Source organism: Vulpes vulpes, chromosome 5 (assembly GCF_048418805.1).
Source record: "Vulpes vulpes isolate BD-2025 chromosome 5, VulVul3, whole genome shotgun sequence".
NCBI classification, from domain to species: Eukaryota; Metazoa; Chordata; class Mammalia; order Carnivora; family Canidae; genus Vulpes; species Vulpes vulpes.
The window spans coordinates 844,938-869,882 of record NC_132784.1 but is presented as its reverse complement, the minus strand read 5'-3'; the positions used below and the strand labels follow the sequence as shown (position 1 = coordinate 869,882).

General features: G+C 40.7%; 1 protein-coding gene across 5 annotated transcripts in view; it reads left to right on the top strand.

Annotated features, from left to right (window-relative positions):
- The window catches only part of FAM168B (family with sequence similarity 168 member B), a 58,276-nt gene that overhangs the window by 28,692 nt on the left and 4,639 nt on the right, over positions 1 to 24,945 (top strand). For all 5 annotated transcript variants that reach the window (XM_072757436.1, XM_072757437.1, XM_072757433.1 and 2 more), the window contains exons 3-6: positions 7,476 to 7,559; positions 22,382 to 22,524; positions 22,661 to 22,838; positions 24,525 to 24,650. In XM_072757436.1, the coding sequence (XP_072613537.1) occupies positions 7,476 to 7,559; positions 22,382 to 22,524; positions 22,661 to 22,838; positions 24,525 to 24,637 (518 nt within the window). In that variant the 3' untranslated portion in view covers positions 24,638 to 24,650. The remainder of the gene's footprint in view (positions 1 to 7,475; positions 7,560 to 22,381; positions 22,525 to 22,660; positions 22,839 to 24,524; positions 24,651 to 24,945) is intronic.

The following is a 24,945-nucleotide window of genomic DNA, read 5'->3' as shown; positions in this document are numbered from 1 at the left end:
ATTTCTTCCAAATTTCTTCTTGTGATTGAGTTCTAGTTTGAAAGCATTATGGTCGGAAAATATGCAGGGGCCAATCCCAGTCTTTTGGTATTGGTTGACCCAGTATATGGTCTATTCTGGAGAAAGTTCCATGTGCACTTGAGAAGAATGTGTATTCAGTTGCGTTTTGATGTGAAGTTCTGTAAATATCTTTGAACTCCATCTGGTCCAGTGTATCATTTAAAGCTCTTGTGTCTTTGGAGATGTTGGGCTTATAAGATCTGTCATTTACAGAACGTACCGTGTTAATGTCTCCCACTATTATTGTATTATTATCTAAGTATATCTTAACTGGTTATTAATTACTTGATATACTTGGCAGCTCCCACATTAGGGGCATAAATATTCATGATTGTTAGGTCCTCTTGTTGGATAGATCCTTTAAGTATGATAGAGTGTTCCTCTTCATCTCTTACTATAGTCTTTGAATAAAATTTAATTTATCTGATATGAGTATTGTATCCCGGCTTTCTTTAGATTACCATTTGAATGGTCAGTGGTTCTCCAGCCTTTTAATATCATGCTGTAGGTGTCCTTAGGTCTAAAATGAGTCTCCTGTAGACAGCAAATAGATGGGTCTTGTTTTTTTATCCAGTCTGAAACTCTGCACATTTTAATGGGATCATTAAGCCCATTCACGTTCAGAGTTACTATTGAAAGATATGAATTTAATGTCATTGTAATTTATATTCAGTCCCTGTTTTTGTGGATTGTTTCTTTGGACTTCTCTTTTACAGAGTTCCCCTTAATATTTCTTGCAGAGGTGGTTTGATCGTCACGTAGTCTTTCAGTTTCTGCCTATCTTGGAAGCTCTTTCTCTCTCCTCTTCTGAATGAGAGCCTTGCTGGATAAAGTATTCTTGGCTGCATGTTCTTCTCATTTAGGACCCTGAATATATCCTGCCAGCCCTTTCTGGACTGCCAGGTCTTTGTGCAGAGATCTGCTGTTAATCTAATATTTCTCCCCATGTAAGTTAAGGATCTCTTGTCTCTCACTGCTTTAAGGATTTTCTCTTTATCTTTGGATATTGCAACTTTCACTATGAAATGTCGAGGTGTTGAACAGTTTTTACTGATTTGGGGAGGGGACCTCTCTATCTTCTGGATCTGAATTGCCTGTTTCCTTCCCCAAAGTAGGGAAGTTCTCAGCTATGATTTGTTCAAATATACTGTCTCACCCTCTGTCTCTCTCTGCGTTTTCTGGAACCCCAGTTATACATAGATTCTTCCTTCTGAAGCTATCATTTATTTCCCTTAACCTTTCCTTATGGTCTCTTCATTGTTTTTCCCCTTTTTCTCAGTTTCCTTCCTTGCCATCAAGTTGTGTTCTGTGTTACTCACTCATTCTTCTACCTCATAACCATTATTGTTAGGACCTCTAGTTTGGATTGCATCTCATTTAATTGATTTTTAATTTCGGGCTGATTAGATCTAAATTCTGCAGTCATGAGGTCTCTTGAATCCTTTTTGCTTTTTTTCAGAGCCACCAGTATCTTTATAATCGTGCTTCTGAATTGGCTTTCTGACATCAAATTGTCATCCAAATTCCTTAACTCTGTGGGAGAGAGGACTATTTCTGATTTTTTCTTTTGTGGTGAGTTCTTCTTTCTAGTCATTTTGCTCAGTGCAGAGTGACTAAAAATAAGTATTACTGGAAAAAGGAAGGAAAAAAGAGAAAAAAGGAAAACAAAAATAAAAACAAAACACAAAAACAAGGCGGTGTATCCTCTGATTCTATATACTGTAAATCCCTCAAGTTCCCCTGGAGCTTTCCAGAGCTGCTCTGTCAAGAACTTGCTCATCTTGCCCGCTGTGCTGATTCTCAGGTGTGTGCACCTGGGGTAGCTGCCCAGCCCCCTGCCAGGTGCATGGCTCAGTGGGAGCTGTTTATCCTGTGAGGCCCCTGTTTCCTGGCACCCTGCTCTGTCCCATGCACAAGGTGATACAGGGAGGAACAACAAGACTGGCGGCGTCCAGCTTTCTAGCCCTGGAGTCAGCTCCCACAGTAACTCCCGCAGCTCCCAGTCCACACTGGCCTGGATGCTCCGGGGGCGGGGGGTGCTGATATGCACAGCTCAGGAGTGTCCTCGTTTTCCTGTGTCCTCCTGGCCCCTGCCTATCCCAAGGGGAGCGCTGGATCCTGGGCTGTGTCCCCCAGAGCCTTGGGCTCTGGGGCCTGCACCACTAAATTGTGTTCCCGGGGTGCGCAGGCCACTCGACCTGGAGCCACTGCCTGAGACACCGCCTGAGCTTCTCCTGGGGCACAGCCCCCTCCACAGGGAGCCACTGCCTGAACTCCTGAGGCCCCGCGGGCACATGTTCTAGCCCTTTAGGGAGCTCTGCAGGCAGTGTGTGGCACACTCTCCCCTGGGGCGCGCTTCTCTGTTAGTGACCCTGGGAACCTAGGGGCTCTACTGCCCCTCCTGGGATCCTGCCCGAGTTCCTTGCCAGCACCTTACCGTCCTGGAAGATTGGTAAAGTTTCTGCTTCTCTGGGACTGGGCTTTCATGTCCTGGGGGCACTCCCTGCCTGGCCTTACTTAGCTTGGCTCCTCGTGGGGCCCCTTCCATTGATACATGATTGACAAGTAAAAATTGTAGATACTTAGGTTGTACATCATGTTTTTTTTTAAAGGTGTATGTAATGATTTAATATACGTATTCACTGTGAAATGATTGCCACAATTTAGTATCTTAAAATACTATTATGTTTGAGGATTAGAATTTCAACATACAGATTTTGGAGGAGACTCATTTAGTTCATAGCAATCCCCCAGGCCAGTTTGTCCATATATTCTAATTATTCTTTCATTATACAAAAGGTAGTGAACACTCAGATGAAATTAGGGGAAATAGGCATTTTTGGGGGGAACCTTCGTGAACATTCTAATGAAGAACGTACCTAATCAGGTAGGGAGAACCTCAGGACTGTGCTCCGTGTTAAGTTTTAGCCAGCTCATGGGGGAGCTGTGAGGGAAGGATTGGAGGTGAGAGGAGGCAGGCCCTCAGGAGGCACTGCTGCCAGAGGCTGTCAGCCCACGCAGTGTTCATGGCTGAACAGGGGCTTCTTTTCCAGAATAGAGATTTAGGTGGTGATGTTTGCTTTGCTTTGTCAACTCAGAATGTTCTAGAAATTATTCTACATCAGTTACAGAGGTTTGCTTTGTTCTCTTTTATATTTTGCATAGTACTGCTGTGTAAACCTGCATCTTGTGGGATTTCCATAGCTAATTCAACCAGTTCTTTGGATAGATAGGTTGTTTGAAGTTTTTTGGTATTCCCATAATGCTGCAGCTTATGTTGATTGTGGGAATTATCTTCAGGATGGGCTCCTTAAGATAAAATTGCTGGGTGAGAGGGTAAATGCATTTGCAATTTTGAAGATGCTTCTGATTTCCCCTCCATAGAATTTTTACTGTTTTGTATTCCTACTGGAAGTGTGTGAGGTGGTGGTTTCTCCACAGTCTTGCCAACAAGTGTGTTTTCAGCTTTTGGACTTTTAGTGGTCTGATGTCAGAAATCACATCAGTGTACTCGAAGTTGGCAGTTCTGTCCATGTCTTCTGTTGTTTTATATTTTTTTATTGGGTCTTTGTTTTTTTAGTTTTAAGAAGTATTTATATATTAAGAGTATTAAGTTTTTGTCTATATAATTTGCAAGTATTTTTTTCTTTACTTAGCTCATGGTATTTTCTGCTGTTCTGAAGTTTTTATTTTCATGAAGTAATTAATTTCATAAAAATGAGTAGAATTTGGGATCACTTATAATCTCTTACAAGAGAGGTATCTGGGCAGTGTAGTTTCTAGCTTTCCAATGTTTCTGTCCCAGAAGGGACCTAGACCTGATGTTGAAGGAAATAGTGTATAGTATTTGCTGTGAGTGCATTTTTAGGAAGACACTGTTGTGGTCAGAAAGATTGACAGGAATAGGAAGGAACAGTGCTTCTCAACTTTCTAAAAATCCAGAAACAGAAGATGTTACCTCCAGGACCAGTTAAAACAGTGCTTGTGACGATCCAGGAAGGTAGTCATTTCAGGGATTTCCATGTGGAGGTTTTGTGTGGTCACAGTGGAAACCTCTGGACTAGAGTAAGTGGGGTCAACTCTTCTGGGGTTCTGGGTCAGGGTGGTAGTGTATGTGTGGGATCTGGTGGTATGTGACCTGTGTGCAAGGGAGGTGTACTTCTGTGCGTGGACATAGAAGTAGAGGATGTCCTATTGCTGGTGGTTAATTATGCTGTTTTAAATACTTGTTATGTGGCTTTTCTCTTATTTTAGAGCATGTTAACTCATTGTTAGAAGGTTAGGATAGGAAGGGCCAAGCAGACCATAATAATAGTGTCCCAGGAACTCTCAGACACAAGGCAAGTACAGAGCAGACAATGCCTCTGGAAGATTTATTGGTAGAGCTGAGGACATTTGGATTTTGAGGGAATTGTTGCAGAAGTCTACCAGTTATGATCTAGGTCAGTAGTATTTTAAGCTTTGTTTTTAACAGTGTGACCTTAGAAAAGATTTGTAAGTATTTCCTTAGTTCTAGGATAAGTTAGAGCATCTCCCAGAGTGAATTGAAGGCAGGCTCTAGAGCCTGGTTGGCTTCTTGCTGCTCACAGTTGAGGCTTCTAAGGAACTGCTTAGGCTTCATAGAACACAGATTGAAAGCCACTGCTATATGTTGGCAAATTGAACTCCAATAAAAAATAAAATTAAAAAAAAAACCACAAACGTATTAGATACTCAAAACTAAAAAAAAAAAAGAAGAAAGGAAAGCCACTTTCCTGGTCTTTTAAAAAATAGCCATTTTAGGTGTGTTTCAAGTTGAATCTGCCCTTAATATCCAAAATGAGTGAATCTGCTCAGCATTTCATCCCCTCACACTCTTTTCTAATTAATTGGGAAAGTGAGAAAATGATAATTTATGAAAGAAACTCAAAAAAGGTTTTGCTGAGGTAGAGGAGAATCAGTTTTGAGAAAGAAGAAGGTGACTCTGAAGCACAAGATTTGTATGTGAGGTGAGAACTGAGCACCTGCAAGTGGAGATCCCTTGGGAACAGTGCTACTGAACATTTCTGTACCTGCCTCTGAGGAGACCCGTGGAACTTACGAGACAGCTAGAGCAGGAGGTGCAGCAGAGCAAGGGCATCCTGCTATGCTGGAGACTGCAGGGATTCCTGTAAGGCGCTTTATCCAGAATCTTTACAAATGACATCCAGACTCACAAAGATTAGTTTTGAAATTCTACTGTGAACTCTACATCTCTTTCTCCTTTATATTACCCTACTACCTTTCATTTTTTCACTTTGGTTACTCTTGACAACCACGGTACCTTAAATATCCCTAGGAGACACTCCCTCTAAGTCTCCTCAATGGTGTCTTTTGAAGTCTGCCATTCCATTTCAACTTTATTTACCCGTGAAGGGAAAAATGGATAGACAAGTTAACAGCTTTTCACAGCTAGTTTGTGACAGTAGTAAAGACTAGGGAATGTGGGTCATCTTCACTGGCTCTGTACCCATATAAGGAAGTAGATTCTAATCCTCCAGCTGTCACATGAATGGAGCGTTTTGAGCTGTGAACCAGATGGCTCAGGGGAAGTTCTGGGCATGGGCCTTACCAGGGGTCCCTAGGCTCTGAGGAGGCCAGGAGCCGGGTAACTGAGGCCTGCCCCTCTGCTGGTGGATGCCAAGAAGCCAGGATTTTGACTGTGACACTTACTGTCTTACTTGATATTTTTGTTGTATTCACATGAATTAGTAGTAGTTATGGTTTAGTGTTATTAAGGATTCTTCATTTAAATGGATAAAGAAGATGTGGTCTATGTATACAATGGAATATTCCTCAGCCATTAGAAACGACAAATACCCACCATTTGCTTCAACGTGGATGGAACTGGAGGGTATTATGCTGAGTGAAGTAAGTCAATCGGAGAAGGACAAACAGTGTATGTTCTCATTCATTTGGGGAATATGAATAATAGTGAAAGGGAATATAAGGGAAGGGAGAAGAAATGTGTGGGAAATATCAGAAAGGGAGACAGAACATAGACTCCTAACTCTGGGAAACGAACTAGGGGTGGTGGAAGGGGAGGAGGGCGGGGGGTGGGGGTGAATGGGTGACGGGCACTGAGGGGGGCACTTGATGGGATGAGCACTGGGTGTTGTTCTGTATGTTGGCAAATTGAACACCAATAAAAAATAAATTTATTATTTAAAAAATTAAAAAAAAGATTCTTCATTTATATTAATAAAGATTAGGTTGCTTGCAAGTGGATTGTAAGACTGGATTTTTCCCATTTCCATGTGTCAGTGGTGCCAGTTAACAGCCCCTTCACCACATGATATCTTAGCATTCTTATTGTTGCTAAGTAATAAATTATTAGCAGTCTAGAATAAAGCTGCTAGAAGTGTTAGGAATTTCCCGACTTCAGCTTAGGTTTGTGTTCGTGTGTTATTTTTTGGCATTCTAATTCAGTTTTCTGCCAAATTTTTTTTTTTAAAGATTTTATTTATTTATTCATGAGAGAGAGAGAGAGAGAGAGGCGCAGAGACACAGGCAGAGAGAGAAGCAGGCCCCGTGCAGGGAGCCCGATGTGGGAGTCGATCCCAGGTCTTCAGGATCAGATGCCCTGGGCGGAAGGTGGTGCCAAACCGCTAAGCAGCCAGGCTGCCCAAATTTTTTCAATTGTAGGAAGTTGTAAGCATTTACTGACAGGTTTTAAAAAGACTTGATTATATTTGTGACCCATTCCAATTCTTTCTTTAAAATTTAAATTCAAGTTAGATAACATATAGTGTATTTTAGTTTCAGAGGAGAGTTTAGTGATTCATTGGTTGCATATAACACCCATTACATCAAGTGCCCTCCTTAGTGTCCATCACCCAGTTACCACATTCCCTCACCCACCAGCAGCCCCCAGTTTGTTCTCTATAGTTAAGAGTCTCTTATGAAAAAAAAAAAAAAAAAGAGTCTCTTATGGTTTGCCTTCCACTTTTTTTAATCTTTATTTTTCCTTTCTTTCCCCTTAATGTTCATCTATTTTGCTTCTTAAATTCCACATATGAGTGAAATCACATGGTATTTGTCTTTTTCTAGTTGAGTTATTTTGCTTAGCATAATACCCAGCAATGTTCTATGCACATTGTTGCAAGTGGGAAGATTTCATTCTTTTTATGGATGAGTAATATTCCATTGTGTATATACACTACATCTTTGTTAACCATTCATCTGTTAATGGACATCGGTGATCCATCCCAATTCTGAGGAAAGGAAACAACTAGTAGTGACACTGCTTGGCATATGTAGTACTCTTGGGCTTCCTAAATCAGTATGTGGAGTTTAATGAAGGGGATAAGAAGGATTGAGTCTGTGGGAGCCATGTTTGTAAAATTGTGTAACTCCTTCAGGTGGTGACATCACATTGTTCTGTTTTTTTTCTCCAGCTGGTTTCCCCATGGGCTACGCAGCTGCAGCTCCTGCCTACTCCCCCAACATGTACCCTGGAGCGAATCCTACCTTCCAAACAGGTATGCAGCATATGTGTGCTGGCGGCAGAAGTGCTTTATCCTCATGGCCGGGGGAGAGGAGAATGTAAAGTGGTTGGGTATAGTATTAGGATTTGGGGTTGAATTGATTTCTTGGTTCATAAGTTTAGCCTTTATTTTAGTGAAATAAAAACTTTATTCGTACTGCACATAACACTTTAGACACTGCATTTCTGATGTTCTTCCACAACATAGATCTGTATTCTAATCATACATTGTTTATAGGTAACTAGTACCAGATTACATATTTATGAAATAGTTTTGATTACTAGAAACTAAAGATCTTTTTCCCAAGTTAATAGATGGAATCTCCATGTTGCTAACGGTTTTAGAGATGACTGATTTCTCCATACTGTTTTGGCACTTCGATTATAGTTTTACTATTATTATTTTTTCTTTGAAGTGTAGTTGATAATGTTACATTAATTTCAGGTGTACAACACAGTGATTTCTACAAATCTACTTTATGTTTTTCTTACACAAATAGAGTTACTGTCACTGGACAACCCTATTGCAGTTCCATTGATTCCATTGACTATATTCCCTATGCTGTGTCTTGTATAGTTTTAAAACAAAGTCTTAATTTCAAATGCGTGAGAATATTTTTAGATTTTAGAAATCAGTGATACAGTTGAAAGTCCACTTGTTTTGGATCTGAACTTTGTAAAAGACAGTGGGACTTTGTGAGCTTATGCTCTAGTGTGGGCTCGTTCCAGGCTTTACTCACCTAGACTAGACTTCGTGATTCTGCTGCAGTAGTGATGGCCCACACTGACCTGAAGGCTTGGCCTCATGGATCTGCTGGGGTGCTTCAGTTTTTTCACCTCGGAACCCCTAGCTGCACACAGTTAACTTTGACAGAAAAAGAGAGAGGCGTAGTATCCTTTCCCTGAATTCTATTTTGCTAATCATAAAATTCTTCCTTCTCTGACTCTTCTGTCCCTTTCTCCTTTTCTCTTCCTACTCTGACTGTATTTGTTCAGCCAATAGCTCACACCTAGACAAAGATCTTGGCTTGGTCTTCTTGCTCCCAAGCCTTTTCTCCTCTAGTTCATGTTTCCTGCTTGCTTACACCAGAGTAATGTTCCCCAATGAAGGTTTCCTGTGACTGAGGGGGAGACTCTCCTTTAATCTCTGGTTCTTTGACACATTGGCCTGTTCTTTCCAGAATAGTTTCTGTTTTGTGTTTTTGCCAGCTTTTACTTAAGGTTCTTTCTCTCCCACGTAGCCTAGAGTACTTGTTACTTTGTTGCTTATCTTTTGGGATCCTATAGAAAGAAATCCTTTTCCCGGGATTAGCAATATTATATTATTATTCACTGGCTTCTTGTTTTATTCTTCTTTTGTTTTTATTTTTTTTCTTCACTGGTTTTTTTAACAGCTAAATGTCACTGTCCATCTCCTTTTGTAAAACTTCTTACGTTGTGTAACGTTTTAAAAGTAGTTCTCTTAAAGGCGCCTGGGTGGCTCAGTTGGTTAAGTGACTGCCTTTGGCCCAGGTCATGATCCCAGGGTCCTGGGATGGAGTCCTGCATCTGGCTCCCTGCTCTGTGGGGAGACTGCTTCTCCCTCTGCCTGCCACTCCCCTTGCATGTGCTTGCTCTCTTTCTCTCTGTCAGATAAATAAATAAAGTAGTTCTCTTGAGGTATAGGTGACATACAGTAAATTGTACATATTTGAAGTGTATAGTTTGGTAATTTTTGATGCATTGTATATCACCCTCACAGTTGGGAGTGAACATAGCTCTCATCTCTAAAAGCTTTCTCCTGCCCCTTTGTAATCTCCACCAGGATCCAGGAAATCACTGACCTGTTTTTTTCCCCTGTAGATTGTCTTATTCTCTAAAATTTTGTATAAATGAGTCCTATGGAATGTAGTTTTATCTTTTCTTTTTTTTTTTTTTTTTTTTTTTGGACTGCTTTCATTCTCCATAATTAACATCCATGTCATAGTTCCTTTTTATTGTGGGTTTCTGTTGTATGGGAATACCACAATTTGCTTATGCATTTGCTAGTTGATGAACCTATGGATTATTTGCAGTTTGGGGCTGTTAAAGATGCAACTGCCGTGAATATCTCTGCACAAGTCTGTGTAGATGTAATGCTTCATTTTTCTTGAGTAGATACAAAGGAGGGGAGTGGTTGGTTTCATGGCAAGTGTATACTTAACTTTGTAAAAAAATTGCCAAGCTGTTTTTCCAAAATGGTTGTCCCATTTTACATTCTCATCTGCAGTGTATGAGAGTTCCAGTTCCTTTACCTTCATACCTTCAACACTTGGTATGGTCATTCTGTTTAATTTTAGCCATTTTGGTGGAGGGGTATGGTAATGTGTCATCCCAGTTTTAATTTGAACTTCCCTAAGGACTAGTAATGTTGAGCATCTTTTCATGAGCTTATTTGCCATTTGTAACATCTTTCGTTAGGTGTGTACATCTTTTACTGTATATCAGTTTTGAATTTCTTATTCAGTTTTACTTGTTTTTCAGTTTTACTTGTTTTTACAGGTACATGATTTGCACATATTTTCCCCTGGTTGTGTTTGTTTCATTCTTTTAACAGTGTCTTTAAAAGAGCAAGAGTTTTATTTTTAATTTGTTCTGTGTGTGTTTTAAAGATTATTTGTAGGTAATCTCTACACCTAGTTTAGGGCTTGAACTTGTAACTCCAACATCAGGAGTCACACACTCCATTGAGCCAGCCAGATACCCCAAGAGCAAGAGTTTTTAATAATTTTCAGATTATTGTTTTTTTCATTTGTAGGTCATACGTTTGGTGTCATTTCTAAAAATGTTTGCCTAACCCAAATCACAAAGATGTTCTCATATTTCTTCTAGAAGGTTTATAGTTTTAAGTTTTACATTAAGTCTGTGTCCCATTTTGTTTACTTTTTATGTATGATGAGAGGAATAGATTGAAGTTCTTTTTTTTTTTTGCTTAAGAATTTAGTTGTTTGTTACTGTATGTGATTATGCTGCAAACTACCATAAAATGTCACATTCTAGAATTTTCCCTGGTAGCTCATTTGTACTCAGTTTCTCCTTGGAGTACAACAAGTTAATGTAAAAATGTACTAAAAGCGAAATGCCTGCATGGCACAGTTGATTAAGCGTCTGACTCTTGGTTTTGGCCCATATTATGACCTTAGAGTCGTAGGATTGGAATCCATGCTCAGCACAGGGTCTTCTTTTTCTTTTTCTTTTTTTTAAGATTTTATTTATTTATTCATGAGAGAGAGAGGCAGAGACACAGGGAGAGAGAGAGAGAAGCAGGCTCCATGCAGGGAGCCTGACGTGGGACTTGATACTGAGTCTCCACGATCACTCCCTGGGCCAAAGGCAGGAGCCAAACCACTGAGCCACCCAGGCGTCCCAAGCACGGGGTCGTCTTAGGATTCTCTCTCTTCTCCTGCTGCCCTGCCCCCCTGTGCAGGCGCATGCATTCTCTTTCTCAAGTAAATAAATCTTTAAACAAAAATGTGCTAAAAGCTTCCAACTCTTTTTTTTATTTTTTTTACAAAAAGAGCCTCAAGTTGTTTGAGGCTGTCAAAGCTTTTCTTGCCTGGAGAGTATAGTACTCCCCCAAGAGGAAGCTTGGTGTTTTTAGGTCTGGTTAGCTTCTTCCTTTGGGGTGCCTTGGGGCCAACCTGTAGAACGTATGTCTTCCATCTTCTCTTTGAGAGATGAGTCCTTTTCTTGCTGCTTTTCCAAAGCTGCTCTCAAGTTGCTGTTGTAACCCCAGAAGCTGGAGGCAGGTAGGAGTAATGGGATTGTTGGGGATGGTGGTTGCCAGCAGTGCCTGCCGTATTCACAGGGACATCTGCTGACAGATATTAGAGAGTTGTCAGCTGCCAGACTGCTGGCCCAGTATTGTCAGACCCCTCTGATCGTTAGGGAAAGCTGTTAATAAAGATGTATGTGAAATTTGTAAATGACAAAATAAGTTGAGAATAAAAAATAAGCAGGAAGAGGCTGGGGATAAAGATGTATATGAAATTTGCAGATGTGAAAATGAAAGCACTTTGAAGGTCCCACCAGCGTTCCCCCAGTGCTTCAGCTACCTGATTTGAGTCTGGGCCACAGCAGTGCTCCTATCTTTTTCTGGCATCTGCTCAATGTTTCCTATTGTCAATTTAAAAATTTTTCCTTTTCAGTGGGCCTTACTTATCTTACGTGATGAGCAAGCCAGAGTTGTCACAATAAAAAAGTTAAAAAGAAATTTTGTGTTCAGTTCTGCTGCTTTCTCAGCTGCCTTCTGGTTGGTTCTCTCAGCATCAGATTTGTGGACAAAGCTGATGTGTAGTACACACAGGTGGTGTGTTTCTGGAGATTGGCTTTTGAAGCACTTTGGCAATCCTAAGGCCACTTATTGTTTCTTAACTCCTCTAAGTATGACATAGCAAGGGTTTAGAGAACCTTGTGATGAGATGTCATGTCTTTTGCTGAAAGATTCCATTACTCAGAGCCTGGAGATGGAGGTGTCATTCATTTCATCCTCATGGATAAGCGTAGTAGGCTGAGTACCCATGCAGCCAGAGTGGGTTGTCTTTTTTTGGAATCAGAGCAATATATTGGAAAGAGTTTGGGGTTGGAGTGTGCTAGATAGATGTGGCTCAGATTGTAGCTGTATCACTTCTGGGAAAGTGATTTTATTTCATTTTTGGCATCTGTATAATGAATTAACATATCCTCTCAGCTGTGTTATTTGAGGATTCTGGCAGGCAGTATGCACACCCTGAGGCTGCACATTCAGGCTTCTCTTCTCCCATTTACAGTTGTGAGTATCTATAATTAATATTTGCAATGATCATCTGAAGTCTTCAAGAGAAGATTCAGTTCTCTACAATAAACTCTGTTTAAGAAGTGATTTAAACACTACATTAGCACATGAGGGGGTATTTTTTTTCTTTCCAAGTTTTGAAATTCCAGTTAACATACACTGTAATATCAGTTTCAAGTACAGAATTTAGTGTTTTATCTCTTAACATGCAATACCCAGTATTGAACACAATTGCTCTCCTTAATACCCATGAACTATTTAACCTATTCCCCTACCTACTAGTACACATTTTAAAGGGAGAAAAATGTTTCATCACTTTTAAGTGATGAAATAGTTTCCTTGGTCATGCCATGCAGGGCTGGATGGAGAATAAATTGGCGAAGATTTGAATTATGTTCATGAAGTAAGGCCGCAGGTTTGTTTAAGAAAAACTTCACTTATAGCAGCCAGAAAAAGAGAAAAGCCTTAGAATGTTAGCATGTCGTGGGGTCATGTAATCTGTTTCTTTCATTTTAATTAAGGGTTTACATGCACTTAGTTTGAAGGTAACCTCATTCCTTCCCATCCCTGTGACTGTGTGAGCATCCTTTGATGAATGTGTGCCTATTTTCTTCTGCAACTGCTTTATCCTTCCCTGGTCCTGGTATCCTGGGTTAGGCCTTAGCCTGGGGTCATTCTTCTCCAATATGTCAGGGACTTCTTATCCCTTTCCCTTCTGGTCGATTCCTTGTCTTAGTTTACCTTTTGGTTTTAGTGGAGGATCTCCTTTAGTAGTCTCCCAACAGTATGGAAGAGTCACATTTTTGTGATTTTTTTCGTGTCTGAAAACATTTTGTTCTGCACTTCTACTTTAATAGTTGGGTTATAGAATTCTAGGCTAGCAGTTATCTGTCCCCATCCCTCTGGCCCCCAGAATTTTGAGGACCTTGCTTAATTGTTTTCCAGCTTCCATTGTTGCTGCTGAGAATTGTGATACCTTGCTGATGCTTGATTGACTGTAATCTGGGTTTCTCTTTGGTAATCTTGTATTACTATTTTTGTCTCCAGTGTTTTGAAATTTCTTGATGTTGTGTTTTGGTGCAGGTCTTTCCTTCTCACATTTTATGTTCAGGATTTTCTTTTTTCTTTTTTAATATTTTTTGAAGATTTTTTTTTTCTAATTTTTTTATTTATTTGAGTAATCTGTACACCCATCATGGGGCTTGCATGCTCCTCACACTGAGCCAGCCAGGTGTCCCTATTCTGAAGTTTCTAAATAAATGTCTTTTATACTAAGAAAATTATATAAAATCTCTTGTGGTATACAGCAGTTTTGGAAGAAATGATCTATTTGAATGTAAAAAGCTTTTGGCACTTCACAGCAGAGTAAGAACAGTGGGCCTTTACATGAGTTTTTCCTTAAGAGGAAGTTAGCCAGCAATGACTCACTTATTTGGTAAAAGTGAACGGAGAAAGATTCTAATCATTTTGTTGTCTTTGTTGCATTCATATGATGGTCTTTGTAGGAGAGGAGACTCTGGAAAGCTATTACTTTTTTTAAAGATTGTGTAGTGAATGTATTTGGTTTTGTATTGTGAATGGTTGACAAGGCTAAAAATTATTTTAGATAGGCCATGTCAGTTTTGGATACTATGAGAGGGGTGTGTGTGTGTATTTTAAGCTTCCTGTTGAGATTCTGTGTGATACATTGGAGCTAGTGTTGCATAAAACACAAAAAGTAGGATGCCTAGCACATACTCCGTTTTAACTGACTAGGAAATATATTTGTTTTCTTGAAACTGATTTGTCTTTAGTGTTGGATAGAAAGTATCTATATAAGAAAACAAAATATATTTTCTGGTCAGTATTAGGACATAGCTCACAGTTATACAAATTTGCAATGAGGTAGCACATATTAAAAATCATTGCTGGAGCACCTGGATGGCAGAATCTGTTGAGTGTCTGACCTGATTTTGGCTTAGGTCATGATCTCAGGGTCCTGAGATGGAGCTCCGAGTTAGGTTCTGTGCTCAGGCAGTTCGTTTAAGATTCTCACTGCCTCTTCCTTTGCTCCTGTCTCCACTCCCTCTCTCTCTAAAATAAGTCAGTCTTTAAAAAAAAATCATTGCTGTCATTGATAGAAATAGTGGGTGACTATTTTTTCCAACATTTTTATTGTGAAAATTTTCAGTATACAGAGAAACTGAAAAAAGTTCACAGTGAACATCTACATGTAAACTGCCAAAATTCTATAATTAAACTTTTTTTTTTTTTTTTTTAAAGAGAGATTGTGCACAAAGAGTGTCAGGATGCGCGATTGGGAGAGAAAGAATCTTATGCAGGCTCTATGCCCAGTGCAGAGCCCCACACAAAGCTCAATCTCCTGACCCTGAGCTCATGACCTGAGCTGAAATCAAGTCAGATGGTTAACCAACTGAACCACCCAGGCATCCCTAAATTAAACCTTTAAAAAATCAACTTATTTTTTTAAAGTTTTATTTAAGTAATTTGTATCCCCCTGTGGGGTTTGAACTCTTGACCCTGAGCTCAAGAGTCATGTGCCCCACTGACAGCCAGGCAGGCACCCCTAAAATCCTCTTTTAAATTTAACATTTTAGGGCATCTGGGTGGCTCAGTCGGTTAAGGGTCTGCCTTCAGCTCAGGTCATAATCCCAGGGGCCCTGGGATCGAGTTCTGCATAGAGGCTCCCTGCTCGGTGGGAGTCTGTTTTTCCCTCTACCCCTCCTCCCTGCTTGTGCGTGCACATGCTTGTTCTATCTCTCAAATAAGTAAAAAAATAAATAAAATTAACAGTTTACTTGTATCACTTATGTGTACCTCCCTCTACCTGCAGTGCATCTTGTTTTTTTAATGTGTTTCGGAGTAGGTTGTGGATGTTAATACACTTTACTCGTTTAATTCAGTGTACATATCATTAATATTTGTTTGCAGTTCTGTTTTAGTTTTCTTTTTAGGTGAAATTTACATGTGATGCACACATTTTAACTGTACTATTTGGTTGCATTCTGACAGGTGTATGCACATAGTAGCTTCTTGGAATCATCTCATCCTCTTCTGTAGGACACCTTCAGGTGATTAAGAGATTTGGGGCCAGCTGGAGGGATTTCCGCAGCAGTAGGCCTTGGGCCTCCATTAGAAGAATGAAAGGCATAGGTTGACCATTCATTGGTTGTGTGTGAAGGACTTTACCTTTTTTCAGTGGATGTGGTTGGTCAAAAGAGTGCTTCTGAGTCAGAGAATCTCTCTGTGAAGGGCTGTATACCTGGATCTTCCTTGTTTTGATTTTATACTGTATTTGTGGAGGCTCATTCAGGTTGGGAACTTCCATTTTGTATGCAATCCGAGCTCCGAGCTCCTTCTGCATTTTGAATAGTGACAAAATGGTCTTAGACTTTCTTACTAGAAACAGTGGTAGGCTGGAACCCCTGGGTGGTTCAGTGGTTTTGGCTCAGGTCGTGATTCCAGGGTCCTGGGATTGAGTCCCACATCGGGCTGCCTGCATAGAGCCTGCTTCTCTCTCTGTCTATATATCTCTGCCTTTCTCTGAGTATCTCTCATGAATCAATAAATAAAATCTTAAAAAAAAAAAAAAGGAATAGTGATAGACTTTTTAGAGACTCTATTTTCTTCACTTTTTTCATGAATTCATTGTGTGTTTTCACTTCCTCAAATAGCTGCTGCTTTTGCAGAATCAGTTTATCATATTGGGATCAATGAGATGCTGGTACATGGTGGGCATACTTGTGGCCCAGTTATGGTGATGGAAGCATTCCACCTGAGCAAAGTGGCTGTTTGTTATTTTTACTTACAGTTGACATAGCAGTTAAAATGAATTTCAGAATAATACAGAAAAACCTGGGAGGGTCTTTTCACTCTTCAAACTGAAAGTAGCTGAGCTTGGGAGTTGCCTGGTTTGGACAATGGAGTCAGGATTCATATCCAGATCTGGGGTTGTGCCCACTCTGCTACACAGGACTGTGTGACATTTTGGCCAGTAGTATCTTTATCAGCATCTTCATAATGAATGCCATGCAGGACATTTTGGGGAGTGAAACCAAGGCACACAAAGTACATGACAGTTCTAAGAAGGACCTCTATGACTGACTTGATCCTTGTGGCTCAAAAAAAGCATCATTTAAAACTAGTGCATTTCAGGGTGCCTGGGTGCCTCACTTGGTTAAGTGCCTGACTATTGATGTCGGCTCAAGTTATGATCTCAAGGTGGTGAGATTGAGCCCTGTGTGGTTGGGCTCCATTGCTCAGTGGGGAGCCTCCTTGAGGTTCTCTCTCTACTCTGCCCCTTTCTCTAATAAATAAATTAAGAAAAACCAAACATTAATTTCCTGGGAGTTATTCATTCTCTTTCTCCCTTAAAAACAAAATATATGTACACTTCTAACCACAGTCCAATAATGTCATTTAAATTTTTCTAATTTTCTTAATACTCAGCTTTTTTGTTTTAAGATTTAATTATTTATTTGAGAGAGTGCATGTGAGCAGAAGGTGGAAGGCAGAGGGAGACGGACAGAGAGAATCTCAAACAGACTCCCCACTGAGTACAGAGCCCGACATAGGGCTCGATCCCAGGACCCTGAGATCCATGACCTGAGCCAAAATCAAGAGTCAGATGCTCACCTGAGCCACCCAGGTGGACTTGTTTTTAAACTCGAGGTGTAATTTATGCACAAACACTCATGTATTAAGTATTCAGTTAGACGGATTTTGACTATTGTATATACTCATGTGATTACCACCTGAATCAAAATCAAGCACTTTGATCATCCCAGACACTTTCCTTCCACCCTCACCAAACCACCCTCCCTTTTCTGCCTCCATAGGTATACTTGCATGCTAGGTATTGAAAATGAGATTGTACAATGTGTGCTCTTTTATGTGTCTGGCATCTTTTAAAAGTTCAACATGGTTTGAGATTTATTCATGTTTTTTCTTTTTTGATACTGAGTAGTATATATTTGGATGTAGTGTAATTTATCCATTCTCCTTTTGATGAACATTTGGATTATTTCCTATTTTTTGTCTATTATGAATAAATTTGGGTGAAGTGAACATTTTTCTTTTAAGTCTTATTGTGGATGTATGTTTTTATTCTTCTAGGGCAAATATCTAAGAGTGAATATCTGGGTCCTCTAGAAAGTATCTCTCTAGCTTTATGAGAAGTTGTGCTGTTTGACATTCCCATGAACTAAGTGTGAGTGAGCCCTTGTAATAAATGAGAAGTAGTATCTCAGACACTTTAAAAAAATTGTTTTTAAAGATTTATTTATTTTAGAGAGAGAGGTGTGGAGAGGGCCAGAGGGTAGGGAGAGAATCATCAGACTCCCCCCTGAGTTTGTGTAGATCCTAAAGTGGGGCTTGATCTCATGACCCTGAGATGATGACCTGAGCTGAAACTGAGAGTCGACACTTAACTGTACCACCCAGGTGCCCCTTTCAGATACTTTTAGAAAGCAATTTTATTGAGGTATAATTTACATATACTAAAAGTTATCTTTTAAAGCATATGGTGTGGTGTGTTTAGACAGAAGCATACAGTTGTGTAACACCACCACAGCCAAGTGACTTCCCTCTCTTGAAAAGTTCCCTCATGCCCTTTGGCCCCTAAGCACCACTAATTGGTTTGCTATCATTGAAGATTAGGTTGGTCTTTCCTAGAGTTTCTTATCAGTGAATTTAGCGTGTATATAAAATCTTTTTGTATATATAAATTTGTTTAAATTTTATTAAGTAGGCTTCATGCTCAACATGGGGGTTTGACCTCACAACCCTGAGATCGAGTAGCATGCTCCACCAACTGAGCCAGCCCAGCACCCTCAACATGTGTTCTTATGTCTGACTTCTGCATCTTACAGTTTTTTTGAGACTTATCCTATGTTGTGTGTATCAGCAGTTGTATCTTTTTGGTTGCTGACTAGTCTTTTATTGTATGGGTATAGTAGTTTGCTGGTGGACATTTGGTCATTATGAATAAACCTGCTATGAACATAGCAGCTCAGAGACCATCTCTTAGCCTCCCTTGAGAATAAGCCTCTGTTCTGTGTTGGAAAGGGGAGGCAGGAAGGGGAGTAGACGTCTTCTGCCTGTTCACCAAATAGACTCTAGGCACTCTTCCACTGTAGCCCTCTGTAAACTCCTGGAAGCAGGTGCTAACAGTTTCCAGGTGTTGAGGAAAGGGTGTTCCTGGTAGCTTCTCTTCACTGTTGGCTGCGATGCAGCTATTTTGAGTCTGCCAACTCATTTTCCACTTTTGCCTTTTAGGTTCTAAAGTGTTGTCTTCTTTCCCATTCTTCATCCGTGTGACTTTACATCTTTTACTTATTAATCTGATTTATTGTCACTTTGGATGGCAAACGTATATGTTCAACTTCCTGTCTTAACTCAGACCTTTTTACTGTAGTAGCCTTAGTGTTTGACATGTTTGCCCCCTCCCCTTTTAATTCGCTGTAATAACCAACACTGTGATGAGCATTGTTATAGTTGGTCTGTTCCAATCCATACTTTTAATGCCAGATTGTACCCCAGGAAAGTGTACTAATTTCTATTCCCACAGGACAGGTATTTCTTTATGTTGAGTATACTCTCAGTCGAACTTTCTCCTTTGTTTTTCCCTTCTCCCCCAAATACCACCTGCCTTTACTCCCCTCACATACATTCTTGCACATCAGGTCTGGAAATGAAGTCCTATTTTTGTGGAGGTTAGACAAGGCCACCGTGGTGTCAGATTTTGGCTGCAGTCAGGGCTGGAACATTGCCTTGTTCCTCACTGCACACTTGGTTCCTCCCAGGGCCAGGCCTGAAAGTGGGTTTGAATTATGGCCTTTTATCCTTTTCTTTTAAAATTTTACAATAGTTTCAGGTGTACAAACATAGTGATTCAACATTTCTATGTGTTGCTCATTGCTTAGCACAGTAAGTCTGCTCGCCGTCTTTCACCATGCAGTGTTTTTACAGTATTCTTGATTATATTCCCTGTACTGTAGTTTTCATCTCCATGACAGACTTATTTTATAACTATAAGTTTGTATCTCTTAATCCTCTTTCACCTGTTTTACCCATAACCATTCCCCCTACCCCCAGCCTGGCATCCACTGCTTTATTCTGTATTTATGAGTCCATGGTTCTCATTTTGTTTTTTAGATTGTACATGTATGTGAAATCATTGGATCATATGGTATTTGTCTTTCTCAATCTGACTTATTTCACCTAACATAATACCTGTTAGGTCTATCCATGTTGTTGCAAATGACAAGATCTCATTCGTTTTTTATGGCTGAGTAATACTCCTGTGTGTGTGTGTTTGTGTGTGTATATTTGTACGTACGTACATACACATACAGACGTATGTACAATATCTTCTTTATCCCTTCTGTCTTTGGATACTTGGGTTGCTTCCATAACTTGGCTATTGTAAATAATGCTACAATAAGCAGGAGTGTTGGGGGAAATGGGGTCAGGGACCACGATGACCCTTGCAAGACCTTAGAAGCTGGGGGTGCAGCTGGGGACAGAGGCTGCTTGGAAGAGCCAAAAAGGGGGAAATCAGAACCTGCTTGTCCCCTCAGGACAGCACCAAACACACATTTTCTGGTAGGACTTCTGCACAAGCCCAGGCCGGAGAGGTGCGTGAACCAGGCGGCCTACTTACGCCCCAGGAAAAGCAACACTGTTCTCTCTGCGCTGTCAGGTCCTCCAGGAGAAAATTATTTATAATGTGTGGTTGGTTTTGTGATAATTGTCAAAGCATATTATTTTTATTACTGTTGTGTTATTATTTATTATTGTAATTTCAGTTTGCTTCTGCTGGAGAATCTCAGCAGGAGCTGGCAACTTGACTGTCTCCTTCTCCACCAGGCTCTACGTCTGAAAGTGCTGGGAACCTCTTAGCACCTGCCAGGGACCCCCCCTCACTGTTAAATATTTATTTATTGACGACAGTGGAGCTGGTTTCCTAGATAGGAATGATGTACTCAATCCTTGTTTCCCTGTATGTGTACTGTTTTTATTTTCTTTGGTTAAATACCCAGTAGTGGAACTTTTGGATCACGTGGTATGTCTATTTTTAACTTTTTGAGGATCCTCCGTACTATTTTCTGTAGTGGCTGCACCAGTTTTACATTCCCACCAACAGTGGACCAGGGTTCCCCTTTCTCCTCATCCTTGCCAACACTTAAAATTTCTTGTCTTTTTGATACTAGCCATTCTCACTGGTGCAGGGTAAGATCTCATTGTGGTTTTGATATGCTTTTCCCTGATGGTGAATGATGTGGATCATCTTTTCATGTGTCCGTGAGCCATCTGTATGTCTTCTTTGGAAAGATGTCTATTCAGGTCTTCTGTCCATTTCTTAACTGGATTGCTTGTTTATTTGGTGTTGCCTATGTATTTTGGATATTAACCCCCTATCAAATTTTTCATTTGCAGATCTTGTCTCCCAGTAACTAGGTTGTCTTTGTTTTGTCATGGTTTCCTTTTCTGTGCAGAAGCTTTTTATTTTTGTGGGTGTGTGTTTTTAAGATTTATTTCTTTTAGCGAGAGAAAGAGAACACAGGAGGGAGGGCAGAGGGAAAGGAGAAACCCAAGTAGATTCCTTTAGTGCAGAGCTGGGAGCTTGGCAGGGGGCTCAATTCCATGACCTTAAGATTATGACTTGAGCCAAAACCAAGAGTTGGATGCTCAGTCGAGTACACCACCCAACACCCCTGTGCAAAAGCTTTTTGGTTTGATGTAGTCCTAATAGTTTGTTTTTGCTTTTGTTTCCCTTGCTTGAGAGATCCATAAATATGTTGCTAAGGCCAGTGTCTAAGAGATTGATTACTACCTATATTTTCTTTTAAGAGTTTTAAGATTACAGGTCTCATATTTAGGTCTTTAATCCATTTTATTTTTGTGTCTGGTGTAAGAAGGTGGTTCAGTTTCATTCTTTTGCATGTAGCTCTCCAGTTTTCTCAACACCATTTATTTTAAAAACTGTCTTTTCCCCATTGTATATTGTCTCCTTTGTTGTAGATTAATTGGCCATGAAAGCATGGGTTTATTTCTGGGTTCTCTATTCTGTTCATTGATCTATGTGTCTATTTTTGTGCCAGTACCATACTGTCTTGATCACTGTTGCTTTGTAATATGTCTTGAAATCTGAGATTATGATACCTCCAGCTTTGTTCTCATTTCTCAAGATTTCTTTGGCTATTTGAAGTCTTTTGTGGTTCTACACATAAATTTTAGGATTGTTTGTTCTAGTTCTGTGAAAAATGCTGTTGATATTTTTTTTTTTTTTTTTTTTTTTTTTTTTTTTATTTATGATAGGCACACAGTGAGAGAGAGAGAGAGAGAGGCAGAGACACAGGCAGAGGGAGAAGCAGGCTCCATGCACCGGGAGCCTGATGTGGGACTCGATCCCGGGTCTCCAGGATCGCGCCCTGGGCCAAAGGCAGGCGCTAAACCGCTGCGCCACCCAGGGATCCCCCGCTGTTGATATTTTGATAGAGATTGTGTTGAATCTGTAGATTGCTTTTGGTGTAAGGACATTTTGATGATATTCTTCCAGTCCATGATTGTGGTGTATTTTTCCATTTGTTTGTGTTGCCTTCAGTTTTTTTCCCCAAGTCTTTCACCTCCTTGGTAAAATTTATTCCTAAATATCTTATTCTTTTTGGTACAGTTGTAAATGGGCCTCCTTTCTTAATTTCTCTATTACCTTGTTATTAGTGTGTAGAAACACAACAGATTTATGTATATTTCATATCCTACAATTTTACTGAATTCATTTATTCTGATTTTTGATGGAGTCTTTTAGAGTTTTCTCTAAATAGTGCCATGTCATCTGCATGACAGTTTTACTTCTTTCTTACCATTTTGGATGCCTTTTATTTCTTCTTGTCTGACTGCTGTGGTTAGAACTTCCAGTATTATGTTGAATAACAGTGATGAGAGTGGACATCCTTGTCTTGTTCTTGATCTTAACAGGAAAAGCTCTGGATTTCTCATGGCCATTGGCTTTTTTGTTTCAGGTTATACTCCTGGCACACCTTACAAAGTGTCCTGTTCCCCCACCAGCGGGGCAGTGCCACCATACTCCTCCTCCCCTAACCCCTACCAGACCGCTGTGTACCCTGTGCGAAGTGCCTACCCCCAGCAGAGCCCCTACGCGCAGGTAGGCCTGGGGTGTGCTGTGGGTCTCTTAATGGTGCTCATGGGTATTGTGTGTATGGGAAGGGTTGGTTCTCTCTGGGCTCTCTGATCCATGGGGCGTGGACCCCTGTGGCAGTTGTCTCTCCTCTTCTCCACAGCAAGGCACGTACTACACACAGCCCCTGTACGCAGCACCCCCTCACGTCATCCACCACACCACAGTGGTGCAGCCCAATGGCATGCCGGCGACAGTGTACCCTGCTCCCATCCCTCCACCTAGAGGCAACGGCGTCACCATGGGCATGGTGGCTGGGACCACTATGGCCATGTCAGCAGGTGAGTCCTTGACCCTGGGTCGCCTGTTTTATGATGGCATGAGAGCCAAGGGAAGGGAGAGCTCACCAATTCTCTGATCCTTAGTTTGATTTTTCATGGCTCGAATTGCATGGAAGGACATACGATTCAGGAAAGGAATAGCATATGATCTTTTTTTTTTCCCTTCCCTTCATTTCCTCCTCTTGTCCTTTCAGTTGAGAGGAGACTGAGTGTGGAGTTGAGAGTGACAAGCCAAGAACCAAGTACCCTCCCTGTAGGCACGAGTGAGTGGATAGTGATCTCTGTATTTGACGACTGAGCTGAGCCCTTGGCAGTAGGGCTGAGGAGTGGCTGGTCCCCCTGAGGAGCACACCAAACTTGAGCAGGAGGGGATTATTTTGATCTAGGTGGGCTGGCCCTTCTGGTACCTCCCTTCAGTGTGGGCTCCCTTTGCAGGGCAAGTTGTGTGAATGTTGGTGTTTACATAAATCTAAGAAAACTGGCTTTGTGTTAATAGATGTAACAGCTACTTGTAGAAACCCTTTGGCGTTGGTCGACTTTGTTTCCCAAGGCTTCCCTTGGTCAGAAAAATAAACCATGGAGAGATGAGTCTCCTGGGTAGGATGAATACATCTTCTTGGAAATGTGGAGGCCCTGGGGGCTTGATGTGATGTCTAGGGACTAGGTAACCTCCACTAGGCATAGGAGGTCTTGTGGCAGGGAGGCCAGGTACACAAGATGCACTTGCTTGCCTGTGGCTGTGGTTGTTTTTTTTTTTTTTTTTTAAAGTTCCCCTCCCTTTAAAAAAAAAACAAAAAACAAACTTCAAAGTAGGGAGATTGTGCTAGAGAAAAAGGTATGTTAGGATACTGTGTTTTTCTGCCCAGATCTCCATTGTATTTGGGTTTCCCATACCTACCTGTGAAGAGACAGAAACTGCATGTTTGAGGCATGTGGAGGAGGGAGGGTTGGCAGGCTGTGGGTCCGTTGTGGGCAGGGAGATGGAAGTGAAGAGAAGCAAGGTGAGGCTGTTAGGTTTGAGGTTATTCTTATCTACAAATGGGCTCAGAGAATTGCTGAGTTCTGTAGTTATAGGAGAAATACATTTATCTTTGTATACTCAGAAGCTCATGTACTTTGAAATCTCCTTCCCTCCCTTCAATTTATTACCGTCTTAACCATTTTTAACTATATAGTTCAGTATATTCACATTTTTTTGTAAAACAGATCTCCAGAATTTTTTCACCTTGCAAAGCTGAAGGTCTGTGCTCATTAAATATAACAACTCACCTTATCCTGTACAGAACCTGTACAGGTTCTGTCTTTCTGTAACTTACTTATTTTACTTAGCACATCCTCAAGGTTCATCCATGTTATAGTATGTAACAAGTTTCCTTTTTTAAGGCTGAATAATAATTTTTTTATTTTGTCAGTGATCATCTGATTTATAAAAATCACGGAGTATTCTCATATGAAGGGGAGGCACAAAGCCTTCTACAGATATTATCATTCGAGCTTGCTTTGTACAACTTTGAGTTGTGTATGATCAGAGTTCTGATAGCACTGTAGGTCAAGATTACCCCTTTTTACTTTCAGAGCAGGCCAGCCCAGAGCTCTCTTGCCAGGCAGCATGGAGCTGTTTGGTTACAGGCAGCCTTGTGTGTGGGTGGTGCTGCCTGCCACTGACACAGCTGCTCTTTCTTCCAGGTACCCTGCTGACCGCCCACTCCCCAACTCCTGTTGCCCCCCACCCAGTCACTGTGCCCACATATCGGGCCCCAGGAACTCCCACCTACAGCTACGTGCCCCCTCAGTGGTGATCACCCTGCAAACGTAAGTGACTGGGAAGCCTGTGTCAGCTCTTGACGAAGGTGCATTTTTTCAGTACAGAATGGCACATCTACCATATTTTAAGCACTAATGAGAAAAATGCTACCTGTTAACCTAAGAGCAATGTGGTATTTAAATTTTTGTTCTTACTGACTCTACAAAGTAGAAGGAAGGAAACCATTGACTACTTGCTTTGTACCCTATAGACTTTATTCTTTTCCTGTTCCATGCTCTAATCTCCCACTGCCTTCTGTAGGAAACAGGATTCTAATTGTAACTGGAAGTGTCTCTGAGGTCC